This window comes from Pogona vitticeps, chromosome 1, assembly GCF_051106095.1.
Source record: "Pogona vitticeps strain Pit_001003342236 chromosome 1, PviZW2.1, whole genome shotgun sequence".
Lineage (NCBI taxonomy): Eukaryota > Metazoa > Chordata > Lepidosauria > Squamata > Agamidae > Pogona > Pogona vitticeps.
Window position 1 is genome coordinate 50,570,567 of NC_135783.1, and position 24,439 is coordinate 50,595,005.

General features: G+C 37.4%; 1 protein-coding gene across 4 annotated transcripts in view; it reads right to left on the minus strand.

Moving 5' to 3' along the window:
• Positions 1–17: 17 nt before the first annotated feature.
• The window catches only part of FEZ2 (fasciculation and elongation protein zeta 2), a 31,134-nt gene continuing 6,712 nt past the window's right edge, over positions 18–24,439 (minus strand). Inside the window, exons 3-10 of one of the 4 annotated variants that reach the window (XM_020802826.3) lie at positions 23,277–23,393; positions 21,982–22,126; positions 19,769–20,037; positions 14,496–14,576; positions 9,592–9,667; positions 5,750–5,815; positions 1,418–1,446; positions 18–947 (exon numbers count right to left, since the gene is read on the minus strand). In XM_020802826.3, coding sequence (XP_020658485.3) covers positions 1,436–1,446; positions 5,750–5,815; positions 9,592–9,667; positions 14,496–14,576; positions 19,769–20,037; positions 21,982–22,126; positions 23,277–23,393 — 765 coding nt within the window. In that variant the 3' untranslated portion in view covers positions 18–947; positions 1,418–1,435. Of the gene's footprint in view, positions 948–1,417; positions 1,447–5,749; positions 5,816–9,591; positions 9,668–14,495; positions 14,577–16,881; positions 19,041–19,768; positions 20,038–21,981; positions 22,127–23,276; positions 23,394–24,439 lie in introns of those variants that run through there. The other 3 variants (XM_020802825.3, XM_020802827.3, XM_020802828.3) reach the window with 3 other exon arrangements.

The window sequence follows — 24,439 nt, forward strand, 5'->3', positions numbered from 1 at the left end:
GTGAATTAAAGAACAGCAAGTTTTTAAAAGTATTTATTAACACAATGCAGCATATAAAATGTCATGACAAACATTTAACATGTGGACTAAAAAGCACAATAGCAGCAAGGTACAGTATCCATGTTCAGCTACATTCCTTAAAATGATGAAAAGGCAGAAAATGAAAGCCATGGGACAAATCTGTAAGCACAACCCATCAGGAGATTCTCCTAGACAAGTCTATCTGTGCTCTTTCACTGCTTCCATCATTTTACTGGGATTTGTTCAAATGACTTCCAACTGAATTGTGTGCTGGTTAAACAAGGATCAGAAATGAAAGATAATGGTCTAATGGTTTGTTAAAACTTTTTTTTGCTGAAAATTCATGAGAACTGATACACAATAATACAATACTGTTTCACTCTTTAAAAATCAGTGCTAGTTTTCATAACACCATTCTAGAATTTCCAGTGAAGCTCTTCAATGGAATTTTTGAAGTGCAGGTTCAACGTTTGATCTGCTTTACACAATTAATATAATAACCTATTACAGTTTTTAATAAAATTCAGTTGAACTTAATAGGCTTATTTTATTTACATTAAAGTTTAGTTTTGCTCCACAAAATCTAATTGCTGTGGGGAATAAATACATGCCATTTAGTGTAAAAATAGTGCTAAAAAGCCAAAACAATACAGCAAGTGAATAAAACTGTACAGAATTTGTTTTGTTTCCCAATCGCATCACACTTAAGTGAGAAAAAAATGGATGCATTCTACATGCTCCATAGGACTTACTCCAAGATTGAACAGTCCAAGCAGGCAACAAAAGTAGTAAATACGTTTGAATACGAGATTAGAATTTGACACAATGCCGAACAAACTGAAAGTTCTGAAGAACCCATAGAAAATGTCTTTTCACACAAATCAGCATGGCTATCTTTCACTGCTATCTTCATGTAGGACAAAGAACTGCAAAATAATCAAACACATGCAAATATTACTGACCAATCTCAAAACAGTGTCAGATGGAGGCTAATAAAACTAGAATGTTTGGTTCTGGATTCTAGAAACTCTACCATACTCATGATAATTCTTACAGATGATAAATATGAACCTTGTCTCTATCACACAAAGAAAAAAATCCCATAAATGAACATATACATACACAGACACATACTACCATCAACTATCTTTTATTTCTCACAGAAATGAGTGAAATAGAAGGCCATGTCTTTGACGTTAGGATTAATTCTTTAAAAAGGAAAAGGCATTTGCTTTCTTCTTGAATTCTCTGGCACGTCATTCACCATTAAAGACCAACCAACAACAACTTGCATCCTCTCTCCTAATGCATACAACCTACAGATTAGCCACAGAGGGAGTCAAGACATGTCCTTCACATATTCATCATTCCAATTTCACATCTAAAAGACACAAACCTCAGAGCTTTCCAGCTTTCAAATCAATGCTAGCACAATACAAAAGCAAATGAAAAAGTCAGATTTCAACACTGAAAAAGCATATATACTTCTTTATGTGTTCCTCCTTGCCAGGAACAACGTATTAATATTCAGTTTTTAAAGATTTATTTTTAAAAAATGTATATCCCATAAAAAATAAAACAATGGGCTTCTGATATTAATCTCATAGTTTAAGGAACTAGAAGAAGCAAAAAGCCAAAGCCCGAATACATACCTGTAACTAAAAAAATTTAAAAAAGGATAAGTATTCACTTCTATATCTGAAATTCCTTATAACAAGGACTTTATCCTGCAGTTAGATATTCATTCAAGAATGGTTAACAGAGCCTAATATGTACAATCTGGTTCTGTTACTTACCCAGTTCTATCCAGCTTGTGAGCAGGGGAAGGCATAACACCTCTTCTTACTTTACTGTTGCTTTCTCTATGTAGAAAGCAGTATGTCTGTAGAGGACAGAAGTATACTCACATGTAGGCTTTCTACACAAGTAAGAAACCAATTTTCTAGACTTCCTGATTGTGTGGAGAACCCACATGGAGAAATTGACAGTAAAAAGAGGCAAGGGTATACCGTTCCCTGTTCACCCACTGGAGAAGACTAGACAATCAACACTTAAATAAGGCTCATGCTTAAATTAATTATTTGTCCTATCCACATTTAAAGCCAGATAAGGTCCTATTTTTTGCAGAACAGTGATTATATGGAGGAAAAGAGTGAAACTTGTTCCCTGCTACAGTGCATTCCATAACTTGAAACAATTTTCCCACAGCCTGAGTCATTTCATTTTCTGTGAACAGTAGACTGGGAAAAATGTGTTTTACAAACAAGTATGTCTAGTTTGGCCCTCAGCCCAGCAGCTTGCAAAGCTCCCCATTCAGTCACCTGTAAGATATTCATATAGGCTGGTAAGATATTTTGGTATTATTAATTCAGTTTGAAAGTTTTAAGAATTAGTGGAGTTCCAGTTCTTCAAAACCAAAACCTGCCTTTTGGAAATGTATCTTAGTTACAGGGGCTGTGCAGAAAGAATACATACTGGACTCAGTTCTGGAAGTTCTTGAGCATGGCTAAGTGCAGGACAGGATTCACATACATTTCAAAAAGGAATGTGAGTTTTTAATGAAAGAATAGTTTTACAAATAGAACATCAGAGTAAAACAAAGCTAATCCACTTCTGTACACAAACCTCTCCTCTATCAAGATACCTTCATTCGAAGGAGGGATGATGTAGATGGTAAACAGGGATTCACTCCACCTCCTCAGCAGGACATATAAGTGAGAACTCAGCATTCCTTATCTGGATTGGTCAATTTAAAGTTTAACTATAGCTCCCTAGGAAATTTAGTAACCAGATGGCCAAGATCCTGCAGAATGTATCAGTTATGTATACTGAATTAAATTTGTTATTGCTGTTATATGCTGTGAAGGTGCATGCAGCTTATAGCAACCCTCATAGGGTTTTCAAGATACATGAGACATTTAAGGAGTAGGCCCCTCCCAGAGAGCTTTCATGGCAGGAATCTGAAGTCAGGTTGCCTTTTATCCACAACACCACACTTTCTCTCTAAACCAACATTACCACGAGATTAATATCTGTCTTACAATATCATGGGTGTTCACTAAACATTCCTGTTCAAGAATTTACTAGAAGCGTTAAAATCAATGTGCAAAGAGGGGCAGCATGTTAGTTTGACTCCAACTATTGTTATTCCTGCAGGCCACTTGTGGGATTCAAGACCTTATTCTTACTTGCCCCTCCATTCAAACAGCCAAAAGATAATGTATCATTTGAAAGTATTGTTCCATTGTCATATGCATCTTCTCTTAAGAATTTTATTATAGAAGAGAGGGGAGTATAAACACTGACAGTACCACCAACAGGACTGGTTTGAAGCCCGGCCTAAAAATACCCTGTTGTGGAAAAGCCGTCTAAGAACAGTAGTTGGTTCTGCTGCTCTTTGAACTGGTGCTCTACATGCAAAAGCATGGTGTTCATTCTTCTTCCATTTTTTTGATTTGTTCTCTTTTGTTGAAATGAAAGAGTATTTAGATTTATCATTCCTTGGTTTGTGTAAAACAGGGGTGAGAAATTTTGGTTTTCCAGATCTTGCTGGGCCACAACTCACACCAACATACATATCATCAATCCTGACCACTAGCTATGCTGTCTAGGGGTCACGTAAACTGCATCCCCCAACATTACCCAACCCTTATTGAAAGCAAGCAATAACTGAAGACACTCAGCTTTGAATGCAAGTACGGCCAATGACTCAACTGGCAGTGAAACTCATGTCCCATATGTGATACTCATACAGTGGGGTCTTGACTTAAGAACGGCTCGAGTTAAGAACATTTTGACTTAAGAACCACTCTCATAGGAAAATATTGACTTGACTTACATACTTAGATTTGAGTTAAGAACTGAAAAAAACCACGTGGGAGGCAGGGAAAGTGCAAAATTTGAACTTTCAGTTAACTGTTGGCCAGTGAAAAGGGTGCCTGTCTGCTTCCTCACTCCTCCCAGCGTTTAGAGAGTGGATTGGGAGACAGTCTTCAGACTGCCTGGTACTGCCTGGATTGTATTTTCCCTGCCTTCCCTGAACCTTTCTTGACCTAAGAAAAAAAGAAACAAAATATCCCCCTCTAGTGGTCGAAGGCAGAATAGCAGCTTCCCATTAGTTTCTATGGATGGAAAAGAGCAGATACGGATCAAATGGTTTTCAATGCATTCCTATGGGAAATGCAGATTTGACCTGAGAACTTTTTGACTTGAGAACCGCCTTCCAATACGGATTAAGTTCTCAAGTCAAGACCCCACTGTAACTTATATTAATAACAAAATACAGTGGTGCCTCGCTAGACAATTGCCTCGTGGGATGAAAAACCCGCAAGACAATTGGCTTTTGTGATCACTATAGTACCTTGCAAGACATTTTTTTTCTATGACCATGCTTCGCAAGACTTTTTTTTGAGACCAATGCATAGGGAACCTTGCAAGACTGTTTTTTCACAAGACAACAATTTTTGCAGTATGAATTAAAATCGTCTTGCGAGGCACCACTGTAGGCAGACTGCCTTGTGACAACATGGGCTGCAACTGAATATATATCCATGTTAGAGAAGATGCAGATGGACATTGACTGAATTGAAGTCAAGTAGATGTGAAGAGGTCAGTTTTCAGTTGATGACCTTCAGGACCTTTTCCCACAGCAGAATCTGTGAAGCCTAATTTTGCCAAGCTTGTTTATAAAGCCATAACAATGGCTACACAAATTAATGAAGTGATCTCCTCCTAATGCAGAAACTTGGAATGGCTATCAGTTACAACTTGTAACTTACAAGGATTTTACTCCAGTATTTAATGCATTTCTTAAAGACAGCCTCCGAGGCCACAAGTCCCTTGAAGAATATGATAGGCCTTCAAATACAATGTATGAAAGATAATAATGTGCAGATTCACTGAACAGAAGTTATAATCAGAGGAGAAAGGAAAACAAAATTAAACCATGAAAAGTAAATTCTAATAATAAAGTCACAAATTTGAAGCACTGCAAATGCTATGATGGAGGAAAAGGCCTTTGCTGAAAAATTCATGAGAATTGATAAACAGTAATACAGTACCACAATGTGAGGTGGTAGCAGACTTTCCCAAATAATGTTCTAATCTATGTGTTGTTTCAAACTACATGCTGTGCAAGTACAGAATCCATCTTTATATCATCAATATATGTAAGTCGCAGAGACCATGAAGATGCAGCAATATGTGCTGTGCCTTGAATTTTAACTGGCATGCACACACAGTAATTCTAAACCCTTATTGACACAAGTTATTAGCAGTATCACACTGGGTATGTCAGCAGTATTACATTGCTTTATTTACTTTTAGACAAGTGAAGTAACACTTGAAATTGTTCTTTTAAAAACCAGGGTACAGTAACTCCTTGAATTCAACTGCAAACTAAAAAGCCTATCTACTGGAGACAGGGCCAAGGTCACCAGTCCTTTGTGTCTACTTTGTATTATGGGCTTGCAGGTACAGGGACAATTCACTGTCTGTTTAAAATCCACTTCTTTCAATGGAGATGAAACATTGGATTTAGAAACTATACCAAGCATTTTAGCAAGTTATCATCAAGTAGTTTTTTAGTGGAGATTCTTGATCACATTACGCAAAAGTTAAAAGTAGTGTCACCCAATCCATCATACTATCAGCAACAAGGTTTTAAAGTAAATATTTTGCACAGTATTTTTGTAAATGCAAATGCATGATGGATAATAGGCTCGCTCACCTTTCAAAATGTAGTCTGTTAATAAACTTGGCACTTTTTCACTATCTTCTTTCATGGCATGAAGAACTATAAAAAGTAGGAAGTACATGATCAGTGGAAAAAAACAGTGGTTTGGATCACTAATTTTAACAGAAACACCTGCATAAGTTATTCTGTAAATTAATTCCTACCTCTGCCTTTTATCCAAGAAAACTATAGATAATAAAAATATTGAATGCACATACTCTAATAAAGAACAGTTCTCATTAAGATACATCAAATCTTTAATTATGTATTATTTCTCTATGATATCACTAGGAGGTTTGTACCCCAAAGATCTGCAATACCTGAAGTAGATAGAAAGTGGAATTAAGCTCTGTTTTCAGACAGAGGACAAAAAACTGTCTATTATGTGTTTTTTTTCTTTCTGAGATACCTTTCTTCTGGTAGAGAGAGATAGAAATGTTAGGAATACACAGGAAGGTTACAAAGGGAAAACATCATTTGTACCTCCTAGTAAATGACATCTCTGAGGCAGGACAAAAGGAAAAAAGTAAAAGAGAAAACTGAGACGGAAGGCCCCCTTGTACATTATTTTGCTTTCCCCCCTCTCCAATCCTGTCAAAGATGTGAAAGCTCAGAGATACAAACATTTCCACACCAAAGCTCTCCACATCTTTATTCTGTGTCAATCTCCTTCAAATCCTTGTAATGTCTCTCTGAAAAATGATAGGAAATAAGGCAATATAAGAGGGCAGGAAAATTATCTAGTACTAGCTATTGGGCTGCTCTCCCACATTAGCTTTGAACAGTGCACCCTGGAAGACTGAATGAAATACTCGTCATATTTAATTAGTAAAAAAGAAACATAAGCTAGGATACAAAGCACTTGAATGCCCAAAATCTAGAAAGGCCAAATGATACTTATCACACTTCAGGAACAGTTTGTTTTTTGTTGACAACAATAGCATCAGGCAGAACTATAATATACAAATCTTCCAGTATTCTATGAGCTTTAAAAAGGCTTGTAAGGACAGGACATTAGCTTGCAGTTCAAATCAAGTAATTGTTACCAGATATCTGGCATTGAAGAAGACTAGCAATAAAATGTGACACTGCTTCAGTCTCAATTCTAATGTGAAAGGTTTTTTTTTAAATCTTAGAAGTTAGCATCCTGACAGCTAAACATGGCACTTAGCTTCAGTTCTTGTTTTAAAAAAGAAAAATTTGGGAGAACAGCAATATGGGACTGTGGGTCTAGCACTGAAATGGCTCTGATTCTTGAAGGCTGTGTCCAGAGTCCAGCTTGGGAACGAGTTGTCAGCCCCCCCATACCCTCAATTATGGTGTGTACCAGAGATCATGAATATATCCAATGCTGTTTAACATCTATGTTAAGCAGTTGTGGGAGGTCATCGGGAGCTCTGGAGTAAAGTGTCATCAGTACGCTGATGGCACACAACTCTATCTGTCCCTTACCACTTCTGCAACGGATGCTGTCTGGATGCTTGAGCGATGCCTGGATTCTGCCTTGGAACTAACCAGGGCTAACAGAAGCCGCACAAGACTGAGATCTTGAGAGGTATTGGGGGCATTGTCCCTAGGCTAGATGGCATTGCCCTCCAATTTATGGATCAGGTTTGTAATCTGGGCGTTCTTCTGGGACAGCTCTTGGGACTTCCAGATTGCAGTCGTGTCCAGAGCTGCCTTTAACTAGCTGAGACTTATCACCCAACTTTGCCCCTACCTAGATGAGAGTTCAATCAGGATGTTGGTGCAAGCACAGGTCACCTCCCATATCAACTATTGTAATGTTCCCTATGTGAGGAGTCAAGCCTTCTTCACAGTGGCACTGATTCTGTGGAACCAGCTCCCGGTGGAGCCATGCCTGGCCCCCTCCTTGTTAGCGCTGAGAAGGCACCTTCAAACACTTCTTTCCAGGAAGGCCTTCCACAACAGCTCTGCCTGAAGTTATGCCTCTATCTTCACTGTCATAGAGATAATGTGCCTTGTACCATTGGTGTTCTTTATGGTTTTATGCTTTTTATTGTTTTTACATGTTTACTGTTATAGGTCTGGTTATTTTACTTGTTGCAAACTGTCCAAAATAGTGCATTGCAATAATGAGGTGGTATATAAAGCAAATAAATAAATAAATAAATAAATAAATAAATAAATAAATAAAGAAAGAAAGAAAGAAAGAAAGAAAGAAAGAAAGAAAGAAAGAAAGAAAGAAAGAAAGAAAGAAAGAAAGAAAGAAAGAAAGAAAGTCTAAGAATTTCCTAGATTTGTTTTCTATGATAGGAAACGCGACATATTCAAGCTAAGTTTATCAAGAGTGGCATTGGCTGCCAGATGGGTGGTAAGTAAGTAAGCAAGCAAGCAAGCAAGTAAATAAATAAATAAATACATTTCTCCTCATGAAGAAACCTCGGTTTGAAAAAACAAGCATTCAGATCAAGAATTATAATTAATTTGTAACTATTTTATAAAGAATAAGAAAAATGAAATGTTTGCTTATAACAATATGCATAACATTCCACTGTAATACTGCCATGATTCACTTTGGTTTCTTGAAAGATGGAAGGGGTTTTTACAAGAAAGAATTCCTGGAATGTAATGAACATTCATGCCTAGAAGCATTTAAATCCATGGTACTGCTATAACATCCTTTCTTTTAATACAGAAAAGCTTCTATTTGACAGGAAAACTAGGTATACTGTACTTGGGAAACTGTTCTAAGCATTAGGAAAAGGTGCATGGATTAAAAATCGGGAGGCAGGGTGTTTAAGAATCTGTAAAATCCAAAAAGCTTGACCAAAAGCTTGAAATTCTAGATTGGATTTTGCATTAATTCCAAAAAGTTTAACATACTATAATTCTACAACTCTAAGCAGCTAGCTGACTCAAACCAAACATAGAGATCTCTACAAACTACTGGTGTTTAGTGCTTTATATTGGCTTCTAATGTCTGAACCACTAAAAAAATACCTTGATTATTATGAGTATTATTATTGACAAATTCTACTTTTATATATGTAGCAACCAGATTTTTCCTAAGAGGCTGTTTTGTTTGAGAATGCTACAGTTGTCCAATTTTCTCATTAGTACATTTATAAAGAAAGAATTAATTTCACAATTAAAACCTCACATGCAGAGTGAAATAACATGCAACGTTTATGAGAAGATCACGCCCCAAACTTTTTCATGCACAGATGTCATACAAAACTATCTACTGTTTTCTATTAGAATAATATTCATGGTTCAACAGCTGAAAGTCCAATAAATGCTTTGACGTCTGCCACATGACAGTTAGCAGGGAAAGAGTCGGAAAGTCTATTACTGGGTCAGGGATCAAGTTTCAACAAGCCTGTGGGAAAACAACACCATTAATTTGTCCTACATACAGTGTCATTTGATGGACCTTTATGATGGTAAAGTGACTTTTCAGCCTTTTTCTGCCCACCTGAAAGTCAATGCCTCACTACTGCAGCCACAACTTTTGCTAAACAGTTCATCCCTAACAATTGCTGAGGAGAGCATGCATGGGACAATTTATCTCTGTTACAAATGAATGCCTGTAAAAGTTGTAATTATTCTTGTTAGTCTAGGACAGGCAAGGAGCTTGTGCACATTTGGCTAATCAAACAGATACTCTGCCCATGCCCCTTCTGACTGCTTAAAGCTAAACAATATAGGTTTACTTTGCATACAGAGGCAATATATGTGAAAATATTAATGCATAAAAGAGTTAGAGATTTCACTGAATAATGCTGGGCTTTCATCTCCAGAAATCTAGGTAATATGGCAATTATTAATCTAGATTATATGAACAAACACATGAGAATTCATAAATGTCTTACTTTTTGTTAAAGTCTGGAGATCTTCAACTGATGGAGGTCCACTTTTCTTCTCATAAGGAATAACTGTTGTTAGGTACTGTCAAATGAAGGCCATGATTAGTGCACAATCTTTTCAAAGTAAACATCATATAATTATGTACAATCCAGATCTATTATTTTCTAAAATGAATCAAAATGCTCTGAAGCTGATTCTTAGGTGTACCATGAGCAAAAGCAAAATGGTGGTCCATAATAATGCTAATTTCAAGAATATTTTTCCATATTACATACTTGTTTCTCTTTTAGAATAACTGTTCCAAATCACCTGCTTCATTCACAATTTTGCACCATAGGGTAGCTATACTAGGATCGTTCACAACAAATTCTATTTTTGCATTCATTAGATCTGTACTGCCAAACACAGAGGTGCAGATCATTCAAATACCACCTACAAAACAAGAATTCCCAAACTAGTTCAAGAACTGTCACTGCTTCTTGCCATTAGGAATATCCTCTGTGTACATACTTCTACACAGGCATGACTCTATGGAATGATCTGTTTGCATGAACTGTAGAAAGAATATATGCCACCAAATGATGAGTTTCTTCAAAAAGCAGTATACCTATAGATACTAGGACCAGTGAAATCATATTCTGCCTTGTTCAGCTCCAGATTTTGGGAACCTAGGTAGGCTACTTTTGGTGAGTCTCCCACCAGTCCATTGCTACCATGTGTGCCTCCTGCTGCTGGTGGTGGTGTGACTGCCAGCTTTAGCCTTTTCTCCTGCTTCATGTTAGTTTATTTAACCTTGGGCCTGATCCCACTGATGGAATAAACCAGCAGAGGTATAGCTTCTTTTGGAGCCAGGCTAAAGTCAAGTGGACTTTAGCACTAATCCAAACATTTTGTGTCAGTGTGTGCATTCTTGCACATGCCACCGCCTGCAAAAACAAGGTCAGTCATGGGTAGGGGTTAGTGATGGGATTGATTGGGCTGGTGGGGTGGGCAATTGAAGGGGTGGATCAGGCTGGTGGGGAGTTATCAAGGGGTGATTGGGCTTGCCTGGGGGGGTGATCAGGTGGGCAGCCACAGTAGCAGGCTTGCATGGAGGTGACTGGGCTGGCCCAAAGGCATTGGTCAGGTGAGCAAGGTAAAGGTAAAGGTTCCCCTTGAAAATTTTGTCCAGTCATGTCTGACTCTAGGCAGCGCTGCTCATCTCCGTTTCCAACCCATAGAGCGAGACAATGCTCCGTGGTCACATGGCCAGCGTGACTAGACATGGAACACCGTTTACCTTCCCACCAAGGTCGTACCTATTTATCTACTCGCATTTTTGCACTTTGCATGCTTTCAAACCACTAGGTTGGCAGGAGCTGGGACAAGCGACAGGGGCTCACTCCGTCGTGTGGATTCGATCTTAGGACTGCAGGTCTTCTGGCCTTGCAGCACAGAGGCTTCTGCGGTTTAACCCGCAGCGCCACCACGTCCCTGATAGGTGAGCAAGGGGGTGGGCAAAAAAGTTTTTCTCCTCCTATCAAAGGTGTTCCTCCTTTGTTATACAGTCACCAGCCTCCTGTCCATGTTCCCAAGCAGGTTTACAGAGCAGCAACAGTAGCATAATGTGTTAGAGAATTAAATGGTCTATCCTATCCATAATACTCCTTTATTTTTTTACTTTGTGGGCACATCCATTTATCTGGACAGCCATTTGTGAAGGTAGATATTTCACTTAAACTATCACACTACATGCTTGAACTACTCAAGAGACAAGTTATTTTAAAGTTTTTAAATTTGCAATGAATACTATTCTGTTCCTAAGCCCTCTGGCAATTTTCTTTTTCTTTGGCCTTTTATTATTACACCTGGAGGAACTATATGGTGACAATAATGATGGTCTTAATATTTTCTATAGTAAAATTTTTATAGGCAACCTACCACTATTTAAATCTTCACAATTTTCAGATATTTCTAGTACTTGTGCATAAATTCCTCCCGTAACTTTCAATAAATATTAACTTTGAATAAACATTCATATTTCACAAAACTGAAGTAGAAAAACAAATGAGTTATTTCTGAAGTTTACTTTTGCTATGATTCTTCCTTTCACATTTGGCACTTACTTGGTGGCCTTGTACACCAAAAAACCAAATCACTGGACTAACCTGAACTCACAACCAAAATTGAAAGGATTTTGAATGCCTATTTAACTCTATTTGCTAGAAATGTGTCATTCTTGGTCTGTGTTTTATTTTCAGTCAAAGTATGAGCATTTCCAGAGTGTAGGCCTCTTGAGATTTATACTGAGTTACTGATATTTTGATGTTATTGTGCAGCATCAACAAACCTGTTGTCAACTCTGCTTATCACTCCACTTACAGCTTCTAGACCAAACGGGGAATGAGAATGGAAGGTGATAAAACAATAGAAACTGAAATATGAACAAAGTGATAGTAGAAGGTTGTTTCCCCCACACAAAAGTCTCTTTTGGTTTCTGTTGTAAACACTATTTGGTTCCTATAACTGAGCGGTAGCTGCTCCAGAACATTTGTAATCCCAGCATCCTGAAAATATATTTCTGTTCAATATTTCCTTGCCAGACTTTTGTTGCTTCATTCCATTACCAAGCTATTTTTTTAAAATAAAAAGACAGCAATTTTTTTAAAGAACACAGCAACATCCCATTGGTTGATAATGGGAGAAGGCAGAGGGACATTTCAAACCTGCTTTTTATTTCTCCTAGTTACAGTCCTTCCTTCTACCTCCATCTCTATGCCCTTCATCTATTCTGCAGCTACACATGACATTGACTATTCCTTAAACACACCTTTTCCAAGAAAAAGATACATATTTTTATCTAGTTGTTGACACTGATAGGAAATGAAAAACTATAATAAAATTGCTCTGAAAAAAACTCGATCCAGCGAAGGTTTGGACTCTTTCAAGACAAAGTCTTAAAGCCAAAGAGATTATCCTTTCTCCCAAAGATGAGACCTGAGCACAAAAAAATTGAAACTGTGGGCAAAGTTTATTTTCAGAAAAAGACTACAGGGGATTCAGGCTTATGGCGAATACTATCTCCTCTATCAGGTCTCCTCCTTAATTTGGGAGGGGATTCAGGATGCCAATTTTTGAGTGGAAAAAAGAGTACTCTATATCTATTCAGAAGTACTTTCACTACATTTTTGCTAGCTAGTAGAATGTCTTTCCCATTAAGCTTAGACATAATCTGTAGACCTCTGCTTATCCTCCACAAATCCTCCTGTGTCAACAACTATCTTACATAACTTTCCTCACTCTAACATTTACACTATTAGTGCTGCTAACCAGCAATGAGAAGCTTCCCAATGGCTTCAACATAATTAAAAATACGTAACCTCCAATCCATAAACAGATACATCAAAGCTGCTTTGTACATTATTAGTCCATCTAGCTCAGTACTGCTTTTTGGTATTTACATACAGTATGGCACCTACGTACATACAAATATATAATTACAGATTCTATCACAAATTTGAAAAATATGAGTGTGTTTAATTGGAAAAAAAAAGCATTTTTCTGTCTTTTAAATAATTTGCTACACATAAAATACGCACACACTACCTGTAAATCTAAAGCAAGGGCAGCTGTTTATGAACAGCAATAGAAATCATACACATACAAAAATAACAAGATGGCATTTATGTGTCATTAGTGTCAGTTACTGATCATCAATCTACACATACTCCTGTTTGATGATATTCTTTTGTTGTTGTTTAGTCATTAAGTCATGTCCGACTCTTTGTGACCCGATGGACCAGAGCACGCCAGGCCCTCCTGTCTTTCACTGCCTCCTGGAGTTGGGTCAAATTCATGTTGGTAGTTTCGATGACACTGTCCAACCATCTTGTCCCCTGTCGTCCCCTTCTCCTCTTGCTTTCACTCTTTCCCAACATCAGGGTCTTTTCCAGGGAGATTTCTCTTCTCATGAGATGGCCAAAGTATTGAAACCTCAGCTTCAGAATCTGTCCTTCCAGTGAGCACTCAGGGTTGATTTCCTTCAAAATGGATAGGTTTTATCTCTTTGCAGTCCAGGGGACTCTCAAGAGTCTCCTCCAGCACCACAATTCAAAAGCATCAATTCTTCCGCGGTCAGCCTTCTTTATGGTCTAGCTCTCACTTCCATACATCGTTATGGAAAAACCATAGCCGTTGTCGGCAAGGTGATTCTCTGCTTTTTAAGATGCTGTCTAGGTTAAGATGCTATTCTACAGGTTGGCAAATCACCTGTAAATTATGGTATCAACCACTTATCTGTTGTGTACTCTGTTACAGAGAAAAGTTTTAAAAATTATGTATTCTGTATCAGCACTGTTATGTATTTCCCAAAAGATGTTGATATATTACACAGACATTACTTTTGGCTTATGAAGTACACAGAGATGTCTGCTTAAAATACGAAAGATAGTCTAAGAGAAATACATAATATTTTGAGCATACTATTCTGTCAATAGAATAGCCTTTTAACATTTTAGGAGATGTCACACTTATTTAATATATACTGTTGTTATGCATTTCTCCTTTTCCAGACTGAAATATTTAAACTGGCATGACCTTCTCTTGCTGCTTTCTTACATCTGCAGTTCATTCCAAGTACTATTACACTGATGGCTATGTTTTATTCTCAGAAGTTAAATGAATTTGGGGTGGGCAGGTGTTCATTTAATCTATTTTTCTGTATGTATCAAGGCTTGCCTGCTCTTTAACTACTAAAGGGGAAAAACCTTGAAGGCAGAGAAAATGTAAGAAACCATGCCAATATCTGTTTCATTCACTGTGATTGCCTGAAGTCTTGACATCCTACAACTGCCAAATGTTAAGACCATGATTTATACAAAAGGACAGACAGGACAGAAAAAGAAAACAAAGTTAGAGGATAGCCCAGCACCTGTTTTTCTCCACCTGAGTTTCCAAACGTTTGACGGAAGCCATTCTGAATGACATTTGATATTCCTTCCATGCTGAAGCGCTAAAGGGAGCAAGAATATGGCAAGAAAAAGGAGGGGGAAAACAGAAAAATTTAAAGGCTATTAGTTAGGACTTACTGAGGATGCAAGCGAGATAAATGACAGAAACAAGCTGTTAGAATGAACACAACTGCAGTTTAAGCAGAGGAAGATTTACTTTTAGGGCAATTTGTTCTTTACCAATAGAAATTTACTAGAGCCTAGGAATGAGCAATACAATTAAAGCAAGGGCACTGCAAAGTATTTTCTGCATAAATTATGTCAGATACAGGTATCTTAAAAACCCCTCTGGTTTGTGAATCAACATCTTTTAATGTGGATAACAAACATTTAAACATGTTACAATTTGACACACCCATATACCAAAATATTTAGGAAGTTACTGTATGGGGCTTTTGCTCCTTTACACTATCTTGGGCAGAATTACAAGAAACACAAGGTTAAATCTGAAAGATTTCTGTTGCAACTTACGCAATGCCCCAATTGTGTTGCAATTTTAATTTCATTGCCCCATTTCACAAAAATGGCTGCTAATGGTGGAGAAAATGTTCTGTATCAATATCAGGACATAGGGTAAGCTGTACTGTATCTTTTGAGCAGACCTGCCAGGTCCACTCATGAGGGCAGACCACATGCAGCTCCTGACCTCATGGACACCCAAAGCTTGTCCACTCTTTTGCAAACGCATATTGATCTCTTTTCTGAAGACTATTCCATAAAATTTTAATCCATCAACCAACACTATCATGTCCAAGGACACCCTTGTAATCAGCAAATACACAACCACTTGCAGGGTTTGGACAAGGTATACCCTCCCAGTCTAACACTCAGAATTACCTTCCTGAGATTCAAGATTCATGCTGATATCACAAAAACTAAAACAACTTTTTCCTTAATAATTCATCTGTGATGGGCATACAGAAGGGGCTTCCTGGAAGAATATGAGGCTTGTGAACAAATTTTAGCATTTCCTGGCCGATGATAGCACCCTGTTGATTGATGCTTCCACTCTGGAAGCACTACTGGATTGGTTCTGACACAAATGAAAATGATTTGCAGAACAATGTCACCTAGCAACCAGCTCAACAATCTTTTAAATATCCCAATATTAATAAATTCTGGTATTTATAGTAAGTAAGTAAGTAAGTAAGTAAGTAAGTAAGTAAGTAAGTAAGTAAGTAAGTAAGTAAGTAAGTAAGTAAGTAAGTAAGTAAGTAAGTAAGTAAGTAAGTAAGTAAGTAAGTAAGTATTGGCACTGTGTTGTTGTTTAACACAAGAAAAGCACCAATGGATGCAATCAAAAACCTCTTTCTTCCGACATTTTGTTCCCTTTGCGGCCAACCACATACCCACAGGATGCCCCCATACAATATCATGAGCACAAGAGAACCCCACTCATTGTCCCCATCAATTGGTATATGGAGTCATACTGCCTGTGATAACTATACGGTAAGGGTGATTGGCAGCCACTGATAGCAAGGACTCTTGTCTAATTTGTCTAAAGCTGCCAAAGCTTACAGCCACCTCTACATCTACTGATTCAGCCCCAGAGGCTCTGTTTTCACTGCACATGGAGCAAGCTATTATTCCACTGCAGGGCTTGTTTATCCAGTAGGCCCCAGTGGGTGGCTGGACAGCAGTGGCCAGGTAGTGCATGTTGGTAGCACTGGCAGCAGGGGTCTCCATGGCTCTCCAAGATGCTCCTGCTACTGCATTCCATGGCCTCTGCCACTCTCAGTCTCCAATCAGACAAGCAATGCCTGTGGAAGAGGAAGGTTTCTCTTACTCGGCTGAAGCCTTACTGTGTTTTTAAATGGTGCCCAATGCACGCTCTATTAAAGCACAGTAAGGTATACGTTATGTGCAGTAATGAAAGTCACTTCTCATTGACATTGATTTGAAGAAAGTGTGTAATTCCAGTCCTGGACCCAAAGCAAATTCAGAACCTTTCTCTTACTGATAGCCACCTGGGCTTACAAACACTTTTCTTACTTTGATAATACTATAAAATACATACACTTTGTTAAAAATAAATCATATTTCCAAGAAGCATAAAGAGAGATTTATGTTCAACTAGCAAATTCCTTGATGATCTGGCAATATAGACTTCGGTCAAGATGCATGGGATATAAATAAATAAATAAAATAAAATAAAATAAAATAAAATAAAATAAAATAAATAATATATACTCTCTTGACAATGAGAACACTTCTCCCCTAGCACCGACTGACTGTTAACTTTAGTCACTTAGTAGATACTTTCCTTTTCGCTAACATAGCGAAACAAACTCCCAAGCAATGCAAGAATTTATCAGTGCTGTTATTTATTAATTTACCGCCAAAAACACACTCTATTTTCTACTACATTATTTATTTGTAAAATACTTTTAGCTAGGAAATTGTTCATTCTTCTACTTGTTTTTGTTTTTTAATACATGGTAACTTGATATAAATCCTGCCTGGTCCAACAGGCATGAAACAGAAACAAGGGTCTTAACAGACTGCAAGCTAAATACAGAGCATGATGCAGCAGCAAATAACAACAACAAAATCTAAAGCAAGACTAGACTACTGTACCTCAACAAAATGTAACACTCAAATCCAGGGAAGTAATAAAATCACTCTATTCTGGCCTGATCAAACCTTACTTAGAATATTGTGTTCAGTTCTGGGTACCACAGTTTAAGAAGGAGATTGACAAGATGTAACATGTCTGCAGAAGAGTAACTAGGATGGTAAAAGACTGGAAACTAATTCCTGTGAGAAATAATTGAGAGAGAGCGATATATTTAATCTTCAGAACCAAAGGCTGAGAGGTGGTGTGATAGTTATTTCTATTTTTTAACGGTTATCATGTAGAACAAGCTTGCTTTCTGCAGTTACAGAGGGTAGGACCTTAACCAATGGATTCAAATTACAAGAGAGTTTATAAATAAACATTAGGAAGAACTTCCTGATAATAGGAATTGTTTGAGAATGCAGTTCATTACCTCAGAGGATGGAGAACTCACCCTCACTGGAGGTTTTTAACGGGAGGTTCAATGGCCATCTGGCAGGTACACTTTAGCTGTGGATTTTCTACTTCAGTAGAGGGTTGGACACAATCACACTCAGAATCCTTTCCACTTCTACAATGTTATCATTCTATAAGTGCAGTCCACTTTTATCTGTATCTACTCAGAAGCTACCTGCATTCAATAGAACTTACTGTTGTGTAAAAGCTAAATCTAATATTAATCACAACTAGAGTAGACTATTCAAATTATTGGAACTTAACAACATTGTGCCATTATTATCCAGCTTTATTCAAATATCAGTAGACTGAACAAAATCACCACAATCCATTTTGGAGCATGCTGAATTTATCACTAGAAGTCTGAGCTGGTTGTGTCCCAAAATCATAACCATGGCCCAACATACTTTGAACAACTTTCTTGATGATATTCCCCAGATGTTAGTATCTCCTACTGAAGCTAGAAATCCTTATAATCCAGAAATTATATGACTGACAACCATGGAGATAGTTTTCTCAGCTGCAGCATGCAACTTATAGAGCTTCCTCCTTGAAGCACACACTTGATGCCTACTATGGTACTATTCAGGCAGCAGGAAAAACCCTTGTTTTCTATCAGGGTTTTAAACTATTATTACCTACTTTTTTGGCACTGGTCTTTTTATTGTGCAGCCTGCCTAATAACTCTGTGCAGGCAGAAGAGACAAATAGCTGAGATAAAGAAGCAGAGGCCATTAAGAGTACAGTTACCCCGCATGACAGTTTTTTTGCTAGACATTGGTTTTTTACGATCGCTATAGCGATTCGCCATAGAGTGATTCCTATGGGGGAATTTCGCTGGACAATGTTTGGTCCCTGCTTCACAACCCGATTTTCACTAGACAACGATTTTGACAGCTCCCTCCGCACTCGCAAACAGGTGTTTTCGGGACCTAAGCTTCGCAAGACAGCGATTTAAACAGCTGATCGGCAGTTCACAAAGCGACTTTCCTATGGTCGATCTTCGCTAGACAACGACGATTTTCCCCCATTGGAACGCATTAAACAGGTTTCAAGCATTCCAATGGAGAAATGCTTTTCGCTAGACAATGATTTTGCTAAACAGCGATTTCAGTGGAACGGATTATCATCGTCTAGCGAGGCACCACTGTAGAAGAAAAGAAAGCTAATGAACAGGTGAAGGGTGCAGGGATAACCTCAAAAGGCCTATAATGAGAAAATGTATGCTATAACAGTTATTTAAATTGTTCAACAATTCTGTATCTATATAGCTAAGCTGCTACTACAGTGTGGGTGTGGCCTTAGCGAATTTTTTTTATTAAGTGTGTAAGTATCAAAATGGAAACTACATTTCTTCATTAGCATTCCGGATTTTGGACAGTAGGTTTTCAATGCTTTTGAATTTATGTAGTCAATTATCCCTTAAGTGTCGCACAAGCAGGTAAAACAGCATCTATAAGAACAAAGGAAGTAGTTGTTCACAGAGATTCTATCTATAGAAAAAGCCTCAAAATATACAAATATTTAGTGTACTACACTGACAATCAGAAAGAGGAGTAAAAGTATCAATACAGTTTAGAATTAACTAGTTACAAACCACTAGCTATTCATAAATGATGCATTTCTTCAGCAATGAAAGAAGTATATTGTATTATAATACATTATAATTTAAAGGATTAATTCCATTCCATTTTTTTAATATAACTAACTACTGAGTTACATTTAGCGTTTCACAAATGTGACTTCACTAAATACTACAGGAAAAATATGATATGATTAAGAGTGTTGAGTTAATGGTACCATTAACTGAGATGGACAGGAGAAGAGTCCATTTTGAACCAATGACTAGTGGCTTGTAGCATTCAGGTTTTTTAAGAAGTACCTAAAAATAACCATGGAAGTTACTTTTGAGAAGTGAGAGTTACAATTGCAACTATAATGGTAACTGACTAATGGAATGCTTGGAGCTAATAACTAGAACTAATTTTAAAAGAAAATTCCCAATTTTTCAAATATATATTTAAAATGTGTGAGAATCCAAACATTATCAGCCACAAGAGGCAATGTTATTTATGGCCACTAAAACAGCTTTTGATTAGGAAAAGGTAGAAAGCAACTTATTTAGGCTGAAATTTTTTAAAGCAGCTTCTACAGATTGAAACATAAAGTCAAAGTTCTTACTGTTCCAGGCATATGACCTTTCTCTTGTTTGCCATTCTGAGGACTGCCATTTTTCAGCTTCTTTTTCTTTTTTGCAATTTCCTTTTGTTCTCTTTGCTTATTTTGTACTTCTATAAGGACAGATATGAAGCTGTTCTTCACTTCCTTCTCAAATTCCAACTCGTCCCGTCGAGCCAACTGCTGTACAAGCTCCTCAGAATAATCTTTGATGGCTGTCTCAATCTCTTCCAACAGATCATTTAATTCAGTCACAGATAATTTCTTCACTCCTGCTTTCAAAAAAGGAAGAAATGATGTGTAAAATATATGTATATCATTGGCAGCATAGTCTCATTATTCTTATTCCTAACAAAAACATTCCATACACAGACTCTGGTGGCCCAATATGTATACTTCTGCTATATACTTCAGATGTGATGATGTATATGAAAAGCTTGTGGACTGAGTCTTGCTTACCCCAGAATATACCCTCCTCACACTTCAACTTCTGCACACTATCTCTGTGAAGAGAAATGCCACCTCAAGACACCTAAATCGCTTAACAGTACAATCCTATGTATTCTTCTTGGATGATACATTATATTAGCAAAGCTCACTCCCAGGTAAATAGGTTTTATTGTAGCCCAAATTGCTTCCACAGTTCCCAAAGCTCAAGTTACTTATGGGCATAGGACATCAGGAGGCCATCAAACTTGGTCCCAACATCTGCTAGACAACATAACATTTTTCTGAGCCAATTTTTTTTGACAAGTTCTGAAAATTGAAGGAGTTGCAGGGGTGCTGAGAGGGCCTTATTTGGGCTCCTGGGGAGCTGCATGTGGTCCACAGGCTGCATATTAACCACAACACTCCAAGCTCTAGCTTACTTAGCTTATACATAAATATGACACTGCATGACTACGGACGAATACACGCAAACACATACACTGACCTCAGTGGTAGGCTGCCTAATTTTCCAGATGACTGGAGCAAGCTACAGAACCTAATACGTGCAGGCCACATTCAAATGTTACCCAGAAAAGCATTTAAGTTTTTTCCCTTGTAACAGAGATTGTGGCAGTAGAAAAACTTTTTCATCTTTTCCAACTGTCATAACTGTAAGAACCTGTATATTCTTTGCATGGTCACAAACATTATATTCACGATAAAGACCAATTACTCAATTTTTAGGTATTTATCATTATATAAACAAATGGTTTATTAATATTTGAAAAAGTGTCAGCTTCTCAAACTTCTTTCAAGAACATACTGGCATCTTGGTCATTTGCTTTAAAGACCTTCCTATCAAGCTCTGTATATTCTGTGGCAGGAAAACATACACATGCCAACCCATCCGACTCTTTGCATTTTTGGCACCACTGTAGCACACAAAGGCATCAAGGTTTCTGCAAAGCCTAGCAAGGCTTTCAGCTTACTGTAAAATATTCTAGAACCAAGTTACAGTATTGTTGTTATGTGGTGTCAAGACAAAACTGACTTATAGCAACCCTAACAGGACTTTCAAGATAAATGAAATATTTAAGGAGTGGCTCCACACTCCTGGTGAGTTTCCACAGCTGAGCATGGATTTGAGTCGAGGCTTCTGAGTCCTAGTCCATCACTCTGACCACTACACCAGAGGTCCCCAACCCCCAGTCCGCGGCCTGGTGCCAGTCCATGACCTGAGCCGCACCAGGCTGCGGAGACAGATCTCCTCCCCCCCGCATGAACTCACCCACACACAGCTGATTTGAGAATGCGTGCATGCCCATGTGAGCGCCACTGTTTGCGTATGTACCTGAATGCCCGAATGCACGCTGCGTCGCTGTTTGCACATGCGCACAAGTGCTGCATCATAGTTTGCGCATGCGTGCGTACTCGTTCACGCAAGATGCCCCACCTTCCCCAGCTGGTCCACGAGGTGAAAAAGGTTAGGGATCCCTGCACTACACAACACTGAATTATTAGGAACCAGGTAGTTTTTTAAAAAAAGGTTAAAAAATCCAACAAATTTCTCAGAACTGCTCAGGAAGATGTTATAGTTTGAAAGATGAGAAAGAATTGTTTTGTTCATCTCCAATATGTGGCTTAGTTTTTCATGTCCTGGCTTTTCCAGGTACACTACCTTAGGTACAACCGTCATATAATAATACTATAATATTATATGCAATAAGTTGTTTCGCAAGATTTTTTATGTTTAAATAAAAAACAAGATACAAAAAAGTGTCCCTTACTCTCTTCATAATTATGATTTGCACTGGATCTCTTAAGTGTTTGAATTTCCTGTGATAGTAAGGATAAGCGGTCTGACTGAGTTGGTGTTTCATCATCATCTGGATCTGGAGATTCCTGCATCATTTCCTCTATTTCTTCAATTACCTTTTAAAATGTACACACACAAAGTTACGCACATACACAAAGCTATGGAAGACTGGATAACAGAAAATTATGATGAAGCCTTCAAAAAGTACACATAACTTTCATTGTTTCTATTCAATATAAAACACTAGGCAATTGTATCTGAAATCCGATTTACACCTTCATATTAAAAACATGTAAATCAAAATAAAACTGCATTATTATAGCAATGGTTAATAGATCACATATGGAACATATCTCAATCATTCATTTCTTTAGATGTTGCAATTATACACTAATTAGGGACTTCTCATTTGAAATAGGATACAGGAGCTCGTCTGCTATTCAGGAGAAATATAAAAATACCAGCTGTCTAGCTATCACTTAAAGTGCTGGTTTTAATTCATAAAAACCATTATTTGTATTGGCAAAAATATAGTGGATATAAAGTCCCCCTCCCCACAAAGAAGCCTATTGAGAATATATGACAGGATCCTGCTTTTGTAATTTTAGCTCTTTTTTTTTCTTAGAAGGCAGTATATTTGTAATTATTCTACCAAACACCAAACTGCCTAATCATAAGAATGGATGGGTGACGTATATATCTCTTGCAAAGGGAATGTTAGGCTTTATTCCAGTGTTGTTTATATTAAGATAGGGCTTTTAGATTATAAAAGAAAGAAGTAAGCCCACTTAATATTGTTCTGACTTTTCAGGAACACTCTTCCAGATGTACTTCTCCTATGATTAATAGCAATTAGGAAAAATAAAATCTCTTATTGCTGTTGTATGAGAATGTTTAAGAAGTCATGGCTGGCGGGAACAAATCTATAGTAAGCCAATTCCTGTAATTCATCAAAGCAGATTTCTGTTCTAGAGATTCTACCTCTATTTTACTAGTAAATTATGTCTTACCATATAATTTTACTTCAAGATCAAATCCATTTTTGCATTTTTCTTTATTGCTATCCAGATAAAATATGGAAAATGACTTGAATGCTCTAGTGCAGAAATACAAATAGAACAGAAGGAGTTTGCTTCATTTAAATTATATGTTAAATCCCTGTATTTGTGAAATACTTTGTTTCCAAGGATATTTAGCATTTCTATCATTGAAGAGATGTAAAAACCTAATGCTAAAATGCTGTATAAAAACTGCAATGCACTTTACCTGTTCAGCTGTGAGAAGTGGTTCTTCATTGATGCAGGAAACTATGATAGAATGCATGTCTAGTTGCTCTCTTAGCTCTTCATCATCTGATAAGTCAAGGTTCAAATTGTCATTGACCTATGCAGCAAAAGGAAACAGAAAACAATATAAAACCAAATTTTATCTTTAAAAGGGGAAATTTTTAAATAGGCAGTGTATTTAAAAATAAAAAGATAAAACCTCCTAGTCTACTGGAACCATACAGGAGTATGTACAAGTTTTTTTTAATCACTAAAGATAAATCATATAAATTTAGAAAATAAATAAATGTACCCTACCTGTACAGCAAATAACTGTATTCTTCAAACCCACAAAAATATTATTATTCTTCAAATGTATACAATTCCTATGAAACATGTTCTCTACGCACTGAACAGCTTTTGCGTAGAATAGCAATACAATAAAAGAAAATGCTGAAAACCTAATATTAAATTCAAATGTTCTTCAGGAGAAATTTTTGTAAATAGGTCCATTCATCTGTTTTCTCTACAATCTTGTGTTCATGTATGGGTTTGACACACACACATAAACTAACAAGCAGATCCAGAGAAGTAGTTTATACATATTCATCGACAAAAAGCAAATGCCTCGGGATTCCTTTGGATTCTTCACACAGAAAAATAAAACTACTTCTGCTAAAGTTTTAGTATATGTGTACAGGAAGGAAGTTCCATGATGATGGAGATCTCCAAGAACAACCTAACAAGCGCCCATTATAAAATATGAGAGCCCTGATGACACAGCAGCCTAACAAATGTAAAATGAAGGCACACAAGCTGCTTTATTGGAGGGGGGGATCAAAAGACGAATACTATCATACATTTGCATGACAACTAAAAAAACAGAACAGTGAATTAGTTTTTGCAGAACTCTGCACAATGCTTCTGAAATCTGATTATTTATAAAAGGCTGTGTGGATATCAGAGGATATTTGTTGATAGCTAGTATGAAAGCAGGACAAATGAAGAGTCACACTATATCAGGCCTATCCAGTCTAGAGTTCCGTTGACACAGTGTGCAACTAAGATCTATAGAAAGCCATCAAGCAGGACATGACTGTTGCTGAAGTCTTTTGCTTGTGCTCTCCAGAAGTTGACACAAACAGGAATACTGTCTCTGGTACT